General features: G+C 47.5%; 1 protein-coding gene across 1 annotated transcript; it reads right to left on the bottom strand.

Annotated features, from left to right (window-relative positions):
* Nucleotides 1–3,431: 3,431 nt before the first annotated feature.
* Nucleotides 3,432–18,157, bottom strand: LOC115092550 (carbonyl reductase [NADPH] 1-like). The gene is made up of 3 exons (XM_029603517.1): nucleotides 17,768–18,157; nucleotides 7,022–7,129; nucleotides 3,432–4,235 (listed from the first exon to the last, which is right to left on the bottom strand). The coding sequence occupies exons 1-3, from the start codon at nucleotides 18,051–18,053 to the stop codon at nucleotides 3,799–3,801; spliced, it is 831 nt and encodes a 276-aa protein (XP_029459377.1). The 5' UTR covers nucleotides 18,054–18,157; the 3' UTR covers nucleotides 3,432–3,798.
* Between the last annotated feature and the right edge of the window lie 1,377 nt (nucleotides 18,158–19,534).

The raw sequence follows: 19,534 nt of genomic DNA on the forward strand, positions 1-19,534 counted from the left end.
CCTCAAACTCCTACTATCGGGAAATGCAGTATAAATTTCTTTGGAGGGCATATGTTTCTCCTCAGGTGGCATTCTGCTCTACGTTACTGCCAGCGGCAACTTGTGGGAAGTGCAGCCTGGCGATTGGCACTCTATCTCATATGTTTTGGAGCTGTCCGATTATTCAAAGATTTTGGGGGTGTGTCATGTCCTACCTGGGCCATATCTTGGGGATTTCACTGCCTGCATCCCCCCTATTGATCCTTTTTGAATGTATTCCTATATTACGCATTCGGGAGGTGGGCCCTCGTCTTTTGTTTATGAAAGCTTGTTTTGTAGGGAAGAAATTGATTCTCCTACAGTGGAAGGAGGCGGCAAGTCCTTCCTTTTGGGCCTGGAGGAACCACTTTCATCTATTGATGCAGATGGAGCGGATGTCGGCTCGAACCTCTTCAAAGACACACCGCATCTTCCTACAAGTTTGGGACTCGTACATACAGACTTTGCCTCATAAAGTTCGTAGCTGGATTTTAAATGACTGACATCTCATTCTGTCTTAAAGTGTTGGACTCACCCCGGTTGAAGGGAATTGGAACCCATATCACGGATTATTTAGTTGCTGTCTTTGGGGTTGGGGGGGGGGGGGAGAAGAGGGGGTGGGGGGGAAGGGGGGTGGTTAAAGGCAGTTTCAAGTTGCTACCTGCTTTGTTCAGTGAGGTTGAGTGCAGAAGGAACACTGTAGTCACCCTGTTGTTTGTACTGTGTTGTGATTTATTGAAAAAGCAATAAAATTGTTTTACACTAAAAATTAAAGGACAATGAAAATCAAATGTGTGTGCTATTCAGTTTCTTCATGGAGTTCATAGGATGAAACACCTGTAAGAGTGTATATCTAAAATTGCTCATATTTATTCAAAAGCCCTTCTCAATCTCCTCCCCTCGAAGTGGATTGTATCTAGTGGTCAATAACAGACTGAAAAAATGTTGACATGATAGATATTATTGGACCATCGGAGCCTGCACCGTATTTGTACTGAGACAACTCCTGTGCTCTATCAAACAATATGTTTAGTGTGCCTGATATAAATAAGGAGATAGTTACACTGGATGACATAAATTAAATTACATGTTGTGAGATGCAATCTATGTGATGTTTGATTGAAATACAATATCCCAAAAACGTGTGGTTCCATTCTTCTCCCGTAAGGTTGAATTGCATAAATCCTGGTCAACGGATGACTGAATCAATGGTAAAGCTTAGGGATGTGCAGAGCAAAATTTTATGTTCATATTTTTTATGTCCGAAAGGGGGTCCCACTTGCGGCCAATATGGACATAAAAAAAATCCAATGAGTTGGGTATATGTACATATGTGCAAAAAAAAAATTTAAACCCCCTCACCCTCCTTAATCCCCCCCCCCAGACTTACCACAACTCCCTGGTGATCGAGCGAGGAGTGAGGACGTCATTTCTGCAATCCTTGGCGAGAAGCATGTGACGTCGGTGGCACGTCGAGTGACGCGGCGTCACGTGCTTCCTGGCGAGTTCGCGCCGGACGGCTCGTTCGGCCCAAAAAGAACTTTTGGCCAGCTTGGGGGGGTCAGGAGGCCCCCCCAAGCTGGCCAAAAGTTCTTTTGGCCAGCTTGGGGGGGTCAGGAGGCCCCCCCAAGCTGGCCAAAAGTTCTTTTTGGGCCGAACGAGCCGTCCGGCGCGAACTCGCCGGGAATCACGTGACGCCGCGTCACTCGACGTGCCACCGACGTCACATGCTTCTCGCCAAGGATTGCAGAAAATGACGTCCTCACTCCTCGCTCGATCACCAGGGAGTTGTGGTAAGTCTGGGGGGGGGATTAAGGAGGGTGAGGGGGTTTAAATTTTTTTTTGCACATATGTACATATGGCCTCCTGACCCCCTCAAGCTGGCCAAAAGTTCTTTTTGGGCCGAACGAGCCGTCCGGCGCGAACGAGCCGGGAATCACGTGACGCCGGCGTCACTCGACGTGCCGCCGACGTCACATGCTTCTCGCCAAGGATTGCAGAAGAAATGGCGTCCTCACTCCTCGCTCGATCACCAGGGAGTTGTGGTAAGTCTGGGGGGGGGGATTAAGGAGGGTGAGGGGGTTTAAATTTTTATTTTGGCTCAACAATCGCGATTTCCCACATATCGAACATATCTATGTTCGATATGTGGGAAATCCGATCGTTTATGTCGAATCAATTTTTTAAGTAAAAAAAAAATATGAGTTGCGTTTTACTAATGCGGTCAATCCGAATGCACACCCCTAGTAAAGCTGCTCATACTACCTTGTCCCTGATACTGCAACCCCCTCATATAAGATGTCAATGGTTTTGCGGAGAACACAGAATGCATAGACAAAATATTTCAATATTTTTTAATCAATGCTGCCAGTCTGTGGGACAAATTGGGTATAATGCAATACTCATCTATTTCCATCTCTGTCAACCACGGATTTACGAGCACATTAGGATTTCTTTTCTGGTGGAGATTTATTGTTTTAACTTTCTACAATCAAGACAATGTATTTGTCATCTACTGTGTGTCTGATATGCTGTCTGGTATCTGTTATAAATATAATAGTAAAGGGAACATTAGAGGTGAAACATTAGGGTGGAGTTCCTTGCATACCACCCTTGATTTCGTATCTGTTTGATAGTGAATCCTGTGCACTGTGTCTTAGATTTAGAGACAATAGGGACCTCAAGACGTCTTCTAGTCCATCCTCCAGGCAGAATCCACTGTGCCTATATGTACAGGTACAAATTGAGTGCGTACCGAATGAACAATGTCAGCTATACCCATACCCAAGCATACACATTAATCTCTCTCGGCCTTACACCGTGATCATTTTTATTAATCAAAGCTGCGGTTAACAATGCTTCTCGATTTGGAACAACATCAATTTTCTCACTTTCAGGCCGATTCAGTAAAGTCCGCAGGAGAGCGGACGAACGCCCGCTCTCCCAGCGTGCGCATCGGCCACTCGCCGGTGCGCGCAATTCAGTATTTAAATTAGGTGGTGTGGTAGAAACAGGCAAAAGGAGGTGCTAGGGACACTCCTTTTAGCCCGGAGTGGCGGCTGTCAGCGGGTTTGACAGCCGATGCTCAATTTTGCCGGCGATGGTTCTCGAGCCCGCTGACAGCCACGGGCTCGGAAACCGGACGCCGGCAAAATTGAGCCGCCGGCCCATTTTAAAGTTTCTTTTCTTTTTTTACTCTTCGGGACCTCCGACTTAATATCGCCATGATATTAAGTTGGAGGGTGCACTTTCCCGGTGCCGGCAGAAACTAGCACCTACCTTTGGGTAGGCGCTAATTTCTTAAAGTAAAATGTGCGGCTTGGCTGCACATTTTACTTACTGTATCGCACGGGCATACCTAATAGGGCCTTCAACATGCATTTGCATGTTGAGGGCACTATTAGGTGCCGCGGGTTGGACGCGCATTTTCCACCCCTTACTGAATAAGGGGTAAGGGAAAATGCGCGTCCAAGGGCAGGTTAACAGTGCGCTCCGTCAGAGCGCACTGTACTGTATCGGCCTGTTTATTAGGCAGGATGCTTGTGGATTACTCAGGGTCAGGAAAATAGGGGAACCAAAAGTTGTGACCTCCAAGTTCAATGGGGAAAAAAATTCCAGGTAAAGAATTAAGTTTTCTATTGATAGATTTGGAACGAGGTCTAAGTCTCCTGTGAATAGATATTCAGAATTCAGCCCATTTTCTTTTATGTTCATGTTGTATGTGGGAATTTCTGATCCAAGCAATGTACTCATTTGAATAATTACATACAGGAGGCTGCTTTACCAGGTTTTAACAGTTTTATCACTAACAAATTGGCCATGAGGCCCATCAGCATTAACTGGTAATAGGGCCAAATACACTGGGGTCTCTGCTCCCTCCTCTGGAGATTTAGGAGCCTCTGGATCTGTCATGTCTGTCCTCACCCTTCCTGGACAGCAGGCATTGAGGAGAATCCCCTCTCCTTTCCTGTTCTCATTTAACTTTCTTGCTTGAATCCTGGACAAGGCAGTCACCCCAATTTTGGAAATGCCATAAGCAGTATTGGGCCAGCCCTCTTGGCTGTGCACCCCATCTTTTGTGTCTTTAATAAACTTCTCCATGAGCGTCGCCAGCTCCTCCTCGGTGATGGTCTCACTGCGGAACTTCTTCTGCAGGTCGGGGCTGCAGCTCGAGAGAGCTCTTACACTAACCATGCTGGAGACATTCACCACTCTTCCTACAAGAATGAAAACATGGATCCTGTGCATCGTACTTCAACACGGTAATAACAAGAACACAAATTATTATTAGAAGTTTTGTTTTATTCACAGAGTAAAAGAAAAACTTTTTTTTTTTTTTTTTTTTTTTTTTTAAATCTCTGATCAAAGAGAGATGATAGCCCAGTTATCCCTCATTCCTGGCCCTTTTCCTGCTCAGGACCCACTCAACAACTGTGACAGTCTTATAAAACTCATTAAGTAAATCCAGTGACTCCAAACTATGATCTTCAAATGCCCCACCTCCTGCCTCTACAGTGATGTCTACTTTAGTTGTTGTCATGTGTTCTACATTGTGAAGTGACTGTCATGTTTTTCACTTGTAGTAGCTTTGGGTTAGTGTCAGGAACCAGCCTCTGGTGGATCTTGGAGTGGGAGGCCCTCTCAACCACCGGAGGGCACTGTTGAAAGCAAGGGAAGAGACTCCATAGCGAGTCTAATGACTTGTTTCAGGGTGCTTTTATGTGAATTTTAGTGTAGTTTTTTATCTAGTTTAATTGTATGCAAGTATTTTATTATGTATGTACATATGTATATATGAACCACCCTGAGCAATTGTATTGGAGGTGGTAGGGGTAGAAGATTTTATAAATAAATAAATATGTTCACAAATGACTGGGTTGGCCCTCTGACCTTGAAAACATTTCCAGCAACTTAAAGCCATCCGCTCGGAACTCATGTTACCTCTGTTCTGACCACAGAGGTACCTTGCTTTGGAACCCGAACTATTTGACCTACCTGTGAATTTCCCAACCTGAACAGGCCCTGTCACTACCAGATTTGTCTCTTACCCTTGCTACTTCCAGACCAGTGGAGGAACAAATAAGAGGCAAGCCAAGCACATTTCTTTAACTACTGCGCACACCGCTGTTTTCCACTTCCAGACCAGCAGGATCCAAACCCAGTGACAGAAAACTATATTTGGCCCCCTGCCCTGGGAGAGGAACCCGACAGTTGCTAACCTAATGAAACAGTGAAAAGCAGACAGGTTGTAAAGATCCCTTTCAGTGTCCGTACTCACCAGGGGACTTAATGTGTGGAGGCATTTTCCCATAGACACCAAATGGGAGCAAACCCTTTATAAATCAAGCCCTATATCCTTCTTGCCTTTTTCTCTACCGCACTACCTTTGCTACTCCTCTGAGCATTTCTTCATTTCCTGGTCCCCTCTTGTCTCTCCACTTCTTCCTGCCACGCTCCGTCTTCAGGACAAATCAATTAAATTCTGGCTGGTCTACAACTGTTCTTATATTTGCAACTTTTAGTCACATCACTGATTATATTGAAGGAAGCCAAGTCTACTCAACATGGTAAACCTGTAGAAAAGAAAAGTGATGGTCCCCTCTAGCCAACTGTCCTTTTTCTGTGCTCACATTGCTTTAGCCTGCCAAGCCTGTATCCTCACCATTACCATGTTAAACATTAGTTTCATATAAATAAAACTGGTGCATTTTATCTCTTACCCTTCCGTTAAGTGGGTTCTTCTCAATAGTCAGTCCAAGGCTCGCTGGCCACGCTCTTGTTTTTGCCAGTGCAAACTTTCCATTTGAGTACAGGGAGGTCAGGAGACTTGACCCAGATAAACCTCCATTTCCAGTTTCATAGCTCTGTAGTTTGACCGCTGCCAGCCCCAGAAGAAGTTTCCCTACCTCAGCATAAACAGGGCTGAACTTGGATTCATTTCAATGTCACCTTGCTTTCGTTTGCCTATGGAAACCCTATTTCTTCACCTTCCAGTCCATCCGATATCAAGTGGTTTATCACCCACCAAAAATGGCACTGCCAACTTCCCTCCCCAGTTTTCAAATTATCTCACTCTTATGCAGAGCAATACAGTATGGTGCGCTCAGCCGAGAGCACTGTTAGCCTGCGTTTTCGATGCGCTACTTTAACTGCTTATACAGTAAGGGGTAATAGCACGTGGAAAACGCTTGGCCAACCCCCCGAAACTAATAGTGCCCGCAACATGCAAATGCATGTTGATGGCCTATTAGTTATTCCCGCGTGATTCAGAAAGTAAAATTTTCAGCGAAGCCACACATTTTACTTTCAGAAATTTCGGCAGGTACTGGGAAAGTTTTTACTGCTTTTCTGTACACCCTCCGAAATAAAAAAAAAAAATCTGCCCACAGCCCGCGGGTTGGAAGAAGAACGCTCAATTTTGCCAGTGTCCATTTTCCGAACCCGTGGCTGTCAGCGGGTTTGACAACCGACGCCGGTAAAATTAAGCTTCAGCTATCAAACCCACTGACAGCCGCTGCTTCTGCCAATAAGGAGGCACTAGGGACGTGCTAGTGTCCCTAGTGCCTCCTTATTAGCACGGGCCCTCATTTGCATACTGGATCGCGCGCACAGGAGCGGGGCCTGGGCGCTCGCCTGTGAGCGCCGACACTCCTATGCGATTTACTGAATCGGCCCAGTGGTTCTTTCTCCATCAAATCTCATTCTCATTAGTTATTTCAATCTTCCTATCAGGGATCAAAATTAAATTCTCTGTTGCTCAACTTAGTGGAGATGCTGGTACTTGCCACCACTATCTCTGCCTCCGGCATTTTTGTTTGAATATTTTTTGAAATGCTATTTAAATTCAAGGCCTGCAGGACAGGCCACCTACTGCTTCTAAAATTGTGAAGTTTAACAATCATCAGAAGGCCTTTTAGGGCCAGCTATGCTTTGGAGGATCGGCCAGATACAAACTGGGCTTTAATAGCTTTTATGCTGATTCCAAACTGGATCCTGTACTTACCATGGGGTTTAATAAGTGGTAGTAACTCATTGCAGACATCTCTGGTAGCAAAAAAGTTTGTTTTCAAGGTCACCTCGGCTTGGGTGGGGAACGGAGTGGTGTCATCAACTTATAGTATATAAGAGAGAAGAAAAAAAAAAGGAGTCACAATAAGGGTGCTGCAGAGATCCTGCAAAACTGCATTATAAACTAGGTCAGTACTTTATTGCCCACAATCTGATTAGCTAAGAAGGTGTGCAACATCTGACTATAACGGATTGTTCAGCTTTTTCACGGCTGCCTCCCCTCCTCTTTTTCACATAACTATTAGGGTTAGGACAAATAAATTAAAACTGGAGTACAGTAATCGAAGAGTGAGAAATACGTTTGTTGGAGGATATGGTATGTTTCTGTAAACAGGGGTTTCTTAATACGATTCGATTACTAATGCAATCGCAGGGTATGTGGACAGATATTATAACGGCTCAGGGTGCATCTACCAATCAAATAGCTCGGTGATTGACCCCCCCCCCCGCAGAATGAGAAGTTAAAAAGGTTTCGCTGGTATCCATATGGCAACCTTACAACATATTGGGGTAGATTTTGAAAGAAGTGCGCATGTGCGTCCATGTGTGCCAGAATTCGTAATCTGTGGGCGCATGAGCACGTGCAAGGGGGGGCGGCAGATTTTTGCTAGTTTTGCTCGGCGACGCACCCCAGCCTTCCCCAGTTCCCTCCCAATCTGCTCCCCACTCCCTAATTCCCACCCGTCTCCTTGGGGTTTTTTATTTCACAACTTCAGGGCCCGATCTGAAGTAAGTTGCCTGCCGGCACGTGATCCCCCCGGCACAGTGGCAAACGGCCGCTGTACCGGCCGCTTCCAGCTCCACCCCGCCCTCTGGACAACCCCTTTTGTGAGGCCCAGCTCTTGGGCGCGAAACGGGGGTTACACGCGCGGCCGGGCCCCTTCTTAAGGGGCCGATGCAATAATTTTCGCGGAAAGCAGCACTGACTTTTCAGCGTGGCGCCCCTCTTGCAATTTCCATATTAGGGGGTCGCACAGGAAAGGAGGCGCTAGGGTCGACTTTAGCGCCTCCTTGTTAACGCGACCCCGCGACGGCTGCCGGTTATGAAGACCGACGCTGGTAAACCTGGCCAAGTTTATCGGCGTCCCGTTTTCGTTACTGGCAGACGGCCGGTTATGAAAACCAATGCCGAGTTTACCGGCGTCGGTCTTCATAACTCTGTCTGCCGAGGCATTTTTTTTTGTTTGTTTTTTTACTAAAGAAGTACAGAAGAGCAGTTTTTTCTGCTTTTCTGTACTTCTTTGCCTGCTCCAGGCATGCATCGATATCTGAGCAATAAATGTGCATCTGTGATGCACATTTATTTTATTGCATGCGGAGTGAATGAGTAATAGCCTCATTCACATTCATTTGCATGTGATGAGCGCTAACTCATTCACTCCGTGATGCGGGCGCGCGTTAAATAGGCGCTAATCCTCCTATTGCATTAGGGGGTGGATTAGTGCCTATTTAATCCGCGTCTGACAGCGGGTTAAACAGTGCGCTCATGTAAGCGCACTGTATTGCATCGGCCCCAAAATGTGCGCGTTGTGCACAAGGCCCGGACGAACGCGTACCCCCGTATTTTACGTGCGGGGGATTTAAAATTTGCCCTTTTATCATTAAGGGCCGTACAAATGTTACAGTCTTAGGTTGCAATCACACAAAAGAATGCCTGAATAAACACTTAATCCAGAGCCTACAGAATTGTCACTACACATCAAACCAAAAAAAGCTACTGGTATATATTTAACAAAAGTTGTAAGATATCGAACCATCAACTATAATTCAATTAAATGTCAATTAAATATATTTGTAGGACCTCTAAGCTACCTGAGAATGTAAGCCATACAGACTCATTTGTAGTGTGCAGGTCCAAATTTAATTTATTAATCAAAAGATCGATTTTTTTGTCATTTTTGTATTTTGTAAAAAGTAGTGAGACCCACAGTATCGGCTGCTATTCAATGCATCGCCGTCATAATCGTTGTAAATCCATCTTTTTAAGAAAGGATAATCACTTCACTACTGTTAATGGGTATTTATAAAGACTGATAGTCCCGAACGATATACTCAGCTTTTAGACGTCTTCCACGTCTCTCATCCTCAACGTCCCGACACGGCCGTGTTTCGGACCATACTGGTCCTGCTTCAGGGGCAGTGGTATCTCAAAAATGAGCATTCAGGGTCTTCATAGATTCATCGCGGTTCAATTTCCTTTTGGTCATTTTTAAATGCGGTCGGCATCTCCGACTGCCTTTTTTTGGTTTGATGTGTCGTGACAGTCTTAGGTTGAACAGCATCATGCTCACTAGAGGAAGAAAAATGATGCAGAAAAGAAAGCACACTTTCTGCATTCCCTGTACTTACCCGGATCAGTCCAGACAGTGGGTTTTGTCCTCCTTCCAGCAGATGGAGTCAGAGAGAAACTTGAAAGGAGCCCCTATATAAGCAGGTGCACCCTCTGCGTCCCTCCAGTATTCCTCTGACTCCAGCAGATGCGAGGTTTAGAACCTGCGGTCCTCTCTTTTCTTATTTCTGGTTTTAGAACACTAGCTTTCTTCTTTCTTGTTGGCTTGTTTTCTCCTCTTGGTTGGATCAAGTTGAATAAAAAAAAAATAATTTTTTTCAGACTGAAAGAAGTTAGTCAGTGCCGGGACACTAGCAGACTTGCAGGCAGAACTGTTTCCCTATTTTGGTCTTGTTTTTTGCTATTCAGGGTAAGTTCTGTATGTTTTTATTCTCAGGACTGAATGTTTTTTGGTCACTTTCTGGGGTGATAGTTGGTAGTCCAACCTCTCCCCCTTCTTCCAACGACACGCTGCCCTGAAAAGCCATTTGCCTCGGGGCAGCGCTAGCCGACATTCTTCTGCTCAAAATAAAATAAAAAGACAAAACAGGAGGAGATTTCAGAGGGAGTTGTTTCAAGTCGTTGGTATTTGGGTGGAGATTTATTCTCGCTCTAGGCTGCCTTCGGGGCTGTTTCTGTTTTTGCCAGACAGCCTGCCTCTCTCCTCCCATGCCGCGTTTCTTGCGATGTGATGCCTGTGGAGAGCCTGGGTCGAGGCTCTTCAGAGAAGGTCTTTGCTCCAGGTGCCTCCCTGGTGGGGAGGGTCCCTTGAGCCCAGCTACTCCATCGGCAGCATGTTCGCAGTCATGCCGTTTAGCGTGGGAACGGTGGCCATTTTGTTTTCTGAACCGGCTGCTCTAGCGTAGCCTGCGGGGGATTCAGAGCCCGGATTTTCACCGTCTCCGCCTCTTCTCACCCCCGTTGATCCTCCGGATCTCTCTGCAGTTTGGGGGCCTCCTCAGGGGCTCTTCCCGACCCCCTCCCCACAGGTCCCCTCCCCCCTCTTCCTGGGCCATTTTCAACAGATTTTGTTCTTCTCCTCCACAGCGCTTATCTAGCCCGGCTGGGAGAGCAGCATGAGCCAGTTCCCGGACCACCTCCTCCAAGCAGATTAGATTGGAGCTGCCTGGCAATAACACGGGGTCTGGGACTGCCCCGGGGTCTTCCAGGGTCCATCTGGCCCCACAGCCCAGTGTTCCGGCTCCTGTGTTTCAGGACCCTTTCCTGCCTACGTTACCTGATCCTAATTTGGATGATCAGGGGGCGCACATACAGGTTGAGGGAGATGACCCTAAGGTCCTGCGCCTCTTCCAAAGGAAAGAATTTGATTCTCTAATTCCCCATGTCCTTAGGGAATTAGATATCAATGCTCTGGAGGATACCCCTGGAACCAGACCCGCGCCTAAGAAAGGGGATCCTGTACTAGCAGGGCTACGCCCACCAGCAAGGACTTTTCCTTTCCACAAGATGCTTCTTCAGTTGTTGTCCAGGGAATGGGACACCCCTGATTCCACTCTCAGAGTAGGCAGAGCTATGGACAAACTCTATCCCCTCCCTGACGAGTACCTCGAGCTCCTCAAGGTACCCAAAGTAGACTCGTCGGTAATGGTGGTCACTAAACGGACAGGTAGAGCTGCTCTCCGGGATCTCCAAGACCAGAAGCTCGAGGTCTACCTCAAGCGGATTTTTTAGGTGTCTGCCCTGGGGGTAAGGGCCGCTATCTGCAGTTCTCTCATGCAATGTGTGGGGCTCCGCTGGTTTCAACAACTGTTCAGTGTGCAAGAGCTGCCTTTGGAGGAGGCGCAGCAGGCGGAGCGTTTGGAGTCTGTCATAGCTTATGGGGCAGATGCGCTATACGACCTCCTCTGAATTTTGGCTAGATCAATGGTCTCTGTGGTATCTGCTCGATGCCTCCTTTGGCTTCGCAATTGGTCAGCAGATTCTTTATCCAAGCAGCAGCTAGGATCTCTACCTTTTAAAGGGAAGTTGCTCTTTGGAGATGACCTGGAGCAGATCATTAAATCCCTTGGGGAGAATAAGGTGCATAAGTTGCCTGAAGATCGACCATGGAATTTCAGGCCATTCAGCTCATCCAGAAGTCACTTCAGGGGTCAACGACATTTTCGCCAGTCTTGGCCGGCCTCTCAGAAGCAGCCTTCGACTCGGTCCCAGTCCTGGTCACATTCCTTTCGAGGTCACAGACCTGCCTGAGATAATCCCTCCCAAAGGGGTTCGTCCAAGACTTTGCAATGAAGCTGTGCCGTTCCTCGACGCCCAGGATAGGGGGACGTCTTCGTCTATTCTACGAGGAGTGGGTCAAGATCACGTTGGATCACTGGGTCCTGGATATTATAAAGCACGGCTACACTTTAGAATTTTCTCGATCTTTAAGAGAACGGTTCCTGTTCTCCCCGTGTGGACCAGCGACAAAGCAACTCATCATGCGTCAGATGCTAGACAGGCTTCTAGCTCTGGGAGCCATTTCTCCGGTCCCACTAGAGGAGCAAGGATCAGGCCATTATTCTGTTTACTTCGTAGTTCCTTCCGCCCAATCCTCGATCTCAAGTTGGTCAACAGAGCCCTCAAAGTCCCTCATTTCAGGATGAAAATGTTGCAGTCCGTCATTGTGGTAGCTCACAGGGGGGAGTTTCTGGCTTCCTTGGATCTGACAGAGGCTTATCTCCATCTTTCGATTCGCCAGGAGCATCAGCGTTTTCTGTGCTTCAAGATACTGCGACAACATTTCCAGTTCAAGGCTCTACCCTTCGGACTCACAACTGCTCCCCGCACCTTCACCAAGGTCATGGTGATGGTGGCGGCGGCCCTACGGAGGGAGAGAATTCTGGTCCATCCCTACCTGGACGACTTACTCATCCAGGCAAAGACTAGGGATCTATGTCTACAGGCCGTCGAGAAAGTTCTACAGCTTCTCCACTCCCTGGGATGGGTGGTCAATTTCACCAAGAGCAGCCTCACTCCTTCGCAATCTCTTGACTTCTTGGGAGCACACTTAGACACCAGTATGGGCAAGGTGTTTCTTTGCCCTGAACAGGTTCGCTCCCTCATGGCTCAGGTACAGAGCTTCAGTTGCCTGCCATTACCATCGGCATGGGACTATCTCCAACTTCTGGGCTCGATGGCTTCCACTATCGATTTAGTTCCTTGGGCCTTTGCGCATATGCGACCATTGCAAAAAGCTTTACTCTCCGGCTGGAAACTGGTGTCACAGCAGTTTCAGGCCATCCTGCCTTATCGGATCTTGCCAAAGACAGTCTGGTGTGGTGGCTCAGTCAGGACCACTTGCTGAAGGGAGTGGACCTGGAGGTCCCTCAGTGGGTAATTGTCACCATGGATGCCAGCCTCTCGGGATGGGGGGCTGTGTATCAACAGCAATCGACCCGGGGCAGTGGACATCTGTTCAGGCGTTTTGGCCGATACATCGTCTGGAAACCAGAGTAGGTCGCCTGGCATTGAAGCATTTCCTCCCCCTTGTTCACCATCGGGCTGTGAGGATTCTCTCCGACAATGTGACCACAGTTGCGTACATCAATCGTCAAGGAGGAACGAGGAGCCATCATGTCTCTCTGGAAGCGGACAAGCTCATGACATGGGTGGAGCGTCACTTCTCCCGCCTGGCAACGTCCCACATAGTAGGGGTGGACAATATGCAAGCGGATTTCCTAAGCAGACAGCACATAGATCCCGGAGATGGGAACTCTCGGAGGTTGCGACAAATCTTTTCTTCCGTCAGTGGGGAACCCCCCACATGGACCTCATGGCCATGCAAAGGAATGCGAAGGCTCCACACTTCTTCAGTCGCAGAAGAGAATACGACTCAGAAGGAGTGGATGCCCTGGTCCTACCATGGCCTCGCCATCTCCTGCTCTACGTGCTTCCGCCATGGCCCCTGGTGGGAAAGGTAATCCGGAGAATAGAAAGCCACCAGGGACCCATAATACTGGTAGCGCCTGAATGGCTGTGGAGACCGTGGTTTGCAGATCTGATCAACCTCAAAGTGGACGGGCCTCTTCGCTTGGGGCATCTTCCGAACCTTCTGCGGCAGGGTCCAGTATTTTTCGACAGGGCAGATCACTTCTGTCTTGCGGCCTGGCTTTTGAGAGGCGCAGGTTAAGTAGACGAGGTTACAAGGAGAGGGTCATCTCAACCCTCCTCAAGGCCAGAAAGACATCAATGTCCCTCTCCTACATCAGAGTATGGAAAGTTTTTGAGGCCTGGTGTGAGTCTATCAACTTGGCTCCTCGTCACGCTTCAATAGCTCAAATCCTGTTCTTCCTGCAGCGGGGTCTTGAAAAGGGTTTAGCCTACAATTCTCTCCAAGTGCGGGTGGCAGCCCTCAGTTCTCTCATCAGACATCTGGACGGGGCCCCTCTGTCCTCTCATCCAGACATAGTTCAGTTCCTGAAGGGGGTCAAACATGTGAAACCTCCGGTCCATGCTCTGTGTCCTTCTTGAAGCCTCAATTTAGCACTCCGGGCCCTGACCAGCCCCCCTTTTGAACCATTAAAGAGTGCTACGCTTAAGGATTTAACGCTCAAGACAGTCTTCCTGTTGGCTATTATGTCTGCCCGCAGGAACTCGGAGCTTCAAGCCCTCTCCTGCAGGGAGCCCTACCTCCATTTCAGGGATTCCGGGGTTTCCTTGTCCACAGTTCCATCCTTCCTACCGAAAGTGGTATCCACGTTCCATGTAAATCAGTCGGTAGAACTTCCATCCTTCTCGCAGGAAGACCCCAGAGAGCTCCGCTGCCTTGATGTCAAATGCGTTCTCATTTGCTACCTGGAAGCGACCAACGATTTCCACTTATCAGACCACCTCTTCTTCCTCTGGAATGCCCCAAGAAGGGCAGCAAGGCATCTAAAACCTCCATTGCTCGTTGGTTAAAGGATGCAATTGTCTCCGCATATGTGGGCACAGGCCGCCCACCTCCACCATGGATTAAGGCTTATTCACTTCGAGCTGAGGTAGCCACCTGGGCTGAGAGACAGGCAGTATCACCATAGGAAATCTGCCGTGTTGCTACCTGGAAATCGCTGCATACTTTTGCACGGCACTATCGCTTAAATCTTCAATCACCGGGGTTTGGCTCTTTTGGCGACCAAGTCATTCGAGCGGGGCTTTCAGGGGCCCACCCTACATAGGGAAGCTTTGGTACATCCCACTGTCTGGACTGATCTGGGTACGTACAGGGAAAAGAAAATTATTCCTTACCTGCTAATTTTCATTCCTGTAGTACCACGGATCAGTCCAGACGCCCTCCCTAAGATTATATGGGGCTGGGATTGTCTCTTAGCTGTGGTGTGCATCTATTCCTGACACTTAATGTTACATGGCTCTCTTTGCAAGTTCTTTTTTTTATTGTTCGCACAGTTCGCTTGTTTTTTCTACTGCTGTTCTAGTTGCACAGTTCTGGTGTACTTGATCCATCCAATGGTTTCTCTATGCTTTGATATTCTGAATACTGAAGGGACGCAGAGGGTGCACCTGCTTATATAGGGGCTCCTTTCAAGTTTCTCTCTTGACTCCATCTGCTGGAAGGGGGACATAACCCACTATCTGGACTGATCCGTGGTACTACAGGAACGAAAATTAGCAGGTAAGGAATAATTTTCTTCTGTATGCTCTCCTATTTCCTATGTTTAGCTTTCCATTTGTTTATTAGACATACGCATGAATTAAACTGGTACAAGTCGGAGGCTTGTGAGCAGCAGTGCCAAATTTCAAATTTGTGCTAATTGAAACCCTGGGAGTAATTTGCTGTCATGACCCGCACATTTTAATGCTCGAAAATTAATGCCAGCCCAGAGCTGGTGTTAAGTTTTAAGGCACCCCAAGCCATGCTCAGAAGAGCAAAAAATACAGGGGTTTTTTTTGTGGTGCCTCCTACTTAATATTGTTGCGATACTAAGCAAAGGGAACTACAGAAAGCTGCAACAACAAAAAAAAAATAAATCCCAAAACAAAAAAAAAACCAAACAAACTTGACAGTAGTCAGGTTAGGAAAAGGGAAGCTCAATTTACAAGTGTCCATTTTCCTAATCCGTGGCTGTACATGGATTAGGAAAACGGATGCTCAGAAAACCATCCATTTTACTTACCTGCTCACAGCCACTTCTCCTGGGCGCTCGATGGCATGGACGTGCTAGAGACGTGCAAATTATCCACTGCGCGTCCCTTTTAGCGCGCCAGCTCATTAGAATATATTAGATCGATGCACATTGTGCGTGTAATATTGCATTGGCCCCAGAGTTACTCATACACTTAACGCCATGGTCTCGGGTAAGCAGCTCGTGACATGATTTCTAATGGGGCCCCAGGGCAACTGGCAGGGTTGGATTTCTAGCAATCGTGCCCCTGGCTGAGGAGATCCCCCCTCAGTGGCAAGGGAAGGAGAACCCCGCCGAATATTAGAGCTTGCTTTCAGTAAACACATGGCAATTGCATAGCATTAAGGCATATGCCGCTTCAACAAGTCCCATTTCGGGCTTAGTACTTAGTCTCCTTTCTGTTTTGGTTTTTTTTTGTCCTGATGATGTTTTCTGTTTTCACTCTTTCAGAATAAAAGGTGTGCACTTTACATTAAGATGGCTGCCTTTCCCCAATACCATTTTTAAAACTCTGCTCCACCAAGTTCAATCCTTAGCAGCCACCCCTGTCATGCACCTAGCAGTACCCCAATTTAGTTCGTCATAGCAGCAGCTATGAAGGAGCTTAAGGAAGCTTTAAAGCCTAATATCTCCTTCAGACTTAAATATTCAGTATGGAAACGAGTTTATTATAATGATTTAAATTCAAAGGAAAAAAACCCTGCAGGTCACTTTGCTGGCACAATTTTGATATATCGCAATGTTTCTCCTCCCAAAGATTTAACTTCCTATACATTCACAAAGAGCAAACAACAATGCAAGCGAAAAGAATTCTACGAGAAGCACAGTGAGACCTTTGCCAGATCCTGCTCAACCGAAGGATTTGTGGAAGGAACGTTTCACAGGGTAAGCTCTTAGTGTGCAATTATTACTCCTGGGGGAATTCTGTGCAAAAAAAATTTCAAATTCTGCGCACAAAAACTGAAAATTCTGCAAAATTCTGCAAACTTTATATTGGTCAAAATAACACAATTTACATGACAGTCTTTAAGTAATTACATTTTAAATTATTACAGAAAAAAGTTATTACTTAAAGTTGCAGAATTTCAAATATTCTGCGCAGAATTTCCCTAGAAATTCACTGTAACAGTGTCCCTTCCACATACACACACCCTCATGCAGGCTCCCTCACTCTCTCGCACACACACACACACACACATCCCCTCATATAGTCTCCCTCTCTGAAACCAACACTCAAGCATCCCCCCCCACTCATCCTCTTACCAACCAAGCTGTCTCTCATCCTCCCCCACACCCCCTCTCCTCTCTCACACATTCTCTCTCACCAGCATCCCCCTCCCTTCATATAGGCTCCCTCTCTCTGAAACCCACACTCAAGCATCCCCCCACCCACCCTTTCTTACCTCCCATGCTCTCTCTCACACCCTCTTGCTCTCTCTCACCCCCCTTACCAACCATGCTCTCTGTCACCCTCTCCAATCTCACAAACACATTCTCTCTCACCGCCCCCCCCCCCATGCTCTCTCTCTCTCACCCTCTCTGACACACATTCTCACCGGCATGTCGCTGGTCATGCTCCATTCGTGGCGAAGATGAAGGCCCAGCACGCCGTCCACAGTGAAAAGGGAAGGCCCCCATGTGCTGCAGGACACGCTCTGTTCGCAGCGAAGATGCAGACCTGGCGCATTGTTCGCGGCGAAAAGGGAAGGCCCCCGTGTGCCACGGGATGCACTCCGTTCGCGGTCAAGATGAAGGACCGATGCGCCGTTCGCAGCACACAGGGGCCTTCCATTTTCACCTTGAGCGGAGCACAGTCCGTTCACGGCACACGGGGGCCTTCCCTTTTCACCGCAAACAGCACGCCGGGCCTTCATCTTCGTTGCGAACGGAACTCGTCCCATGTACCGTGGGAAGCGCTCCGTTCGTGATATTCCGGGGTCTCCTCTGCTATTTTCTGGAACATGACAATTCTGCGCAGTAGCGCAGAATTCTGCACAAATTCTCTGCAGTAGCGCAGAATTCCCCCAGGAGTAAATTATTTTCCCTTCCTGAAACTGCAGGAAATTAAATCCCTGGGTAAAAAACACACACACTTTCAATGTGCATGCAAGCAAACTGACTTGGGGGGGGGGGGGGGTGGCAGATGTTTGCCGTCTCTTTTGACCTACTTTTAGGGGAATCTTAAACCCGGTCCCTTTTCGCTAGCTATTTTCCTTGCTAGCGTTACCTTTGAAAGCAATCGCTGCATTGTTGATGAGCACATCTATGCCCCCGTACTCCCGCTGCAGGAAATCCCGGAGGTTCCTGATGCTCTGCAGGTCCGTGATGTCCAGATGATGGAACAGAGGTTTCAAACCTTCTCCTTGAAGCGTTTTTACTGCTGCCTCCCCCAGCTTAGGGTCTCGGGCTGTCAGGTGCACGTCCCCGGTAAACTGCTTGCACAGAGCCCGCACGATCGCCAACCCGATGCCTTTATTACCCCCGGTCACCACCGCTACGCGCCCGCTGGCCATGCTTGGGCTACTAAGAGAGAAGGACAAGCGTTGGGCGGGCAGAAGGGAGCCAGCTGCGTCTGAAGCCTGATCCGCTGCTCACCAGCCACTGACTTCCAAACTCTTTCCTCTGTTCTCCCACTTATGCTAATTTCCTGTAAACAGGCGCTGCAGGCAGGGACAGTTAACCCTTTACCTCCTTTACAATTATGCAATTCGGTGATCCTGCATTCCTTTCATTTCCATTTGGCGTAAAAAGTCAAGAAGATAAAACCTCCTTTGTGGTGATTTTCTGCCAGGTCGCCAACCCAGACCCTTAAAGTGGACGGGGGAGGCTGCTGCTGGACCCAAGCCTGGTACCTTTTTCTTATTTAGAAAATGACCACTGTAGGTAAGAGTGGGATATAAAACCAAAGGGGAATAAAAAAGGGCCAGCAAGAGGGAGACCTACATAAGGAAAAAATCCTAAGCAAGTTCTTTAGTTAAGTACCCAGAGGTTAAGCTGCATCCTGGTGCTACTTGTTCGGTTGGGCTATAAACTGAGGGAGGTCCCTTCTTGGCCTTATGGCAGAGATTGAAAAGCTGAGCGAATTACAATGGTTAATGCCCAGCCACCGAAACCCATGGGGACTCCCAGTGCTAGAACAGTTATGACAACAAATGCAAGGCTGCCCACCTTTTGGCTCTGCTTTCCTTAAGTTTTTCTTTGAACCTGACAGCTACTGTTATAGGAGGGGGTAATTGTGTAACATCGCACCAGCAAAAATATGCATTCACCTATACCAATTTTCAAAGCCCACTTCTGTGCCTAAATCCACTTTACAAATTATCCCAGCAAAAGTGCATGCAGACAAGTGCACCTCATATGGTGCTTGTAGTAAAATAAAAAGATATGCATGTAAGTCCTAACCCCTCCCAGACTCCAGACTCCAGGCCCTGGAACACCTCTCCCCTATGGGGCCGATGCAATTAAAACACGCAGAAAGCAGATGCTGAGTACTCAGCGCCCACTTTCCTAACTCGCCCCCAAGCACCTCTCCTGGGGGCACCATGCTATATTCTAATTAGGGGTTGCGCTTTCAAGGAGGTGCTAAGGCTGATTGCACACCCCTAGCGCCTCCTTGACAGCATGCGCCTGGGAGAGACCAGCTGTCCGCAGCCATATGTGGGTTAAGAAAATGGACGCTGAATTTATCAGCATCTGTTTTCCTAACCGGCGCACAGCCACAGGTTTGGAAAATGGATGCTGGTTAACTGAATGTCTGTTTCCTGAACCTGATCACCTGCACTTTTTTAAACTTTTTTTTTTTTTAATCTTTTGTTCCTCCAACTTAATATCGCTACGATATTAAGTCGGAGGATGTACAGAAAAGCAGTATTTTCTGCTTTTCTGTACAACTTTTGGTAATGCCCAGAAATTATCTACGCACAAAAATGTGCATATTGGACGCACATTTTTTTTTTAAAATTTTGGGCAAATAATAGCCTCATTCACATGCATT

Source organism: Rhinatrema bivittatum, chromosome 5 (genome assembly GCF_901001135.1).
Source record: "Rhinatrema bivittatum chromosome 5, aRhiBiv1.1, whole genome shotgun sequence".
Taxonomy (NCBI): domain Eukaryota; kingdom Metazoa; phylum Chordata; class Amphibia; order Gymnophiona; family Rhinatrematidae; genus Rhinatrema; species Rhinatrema bivittatum.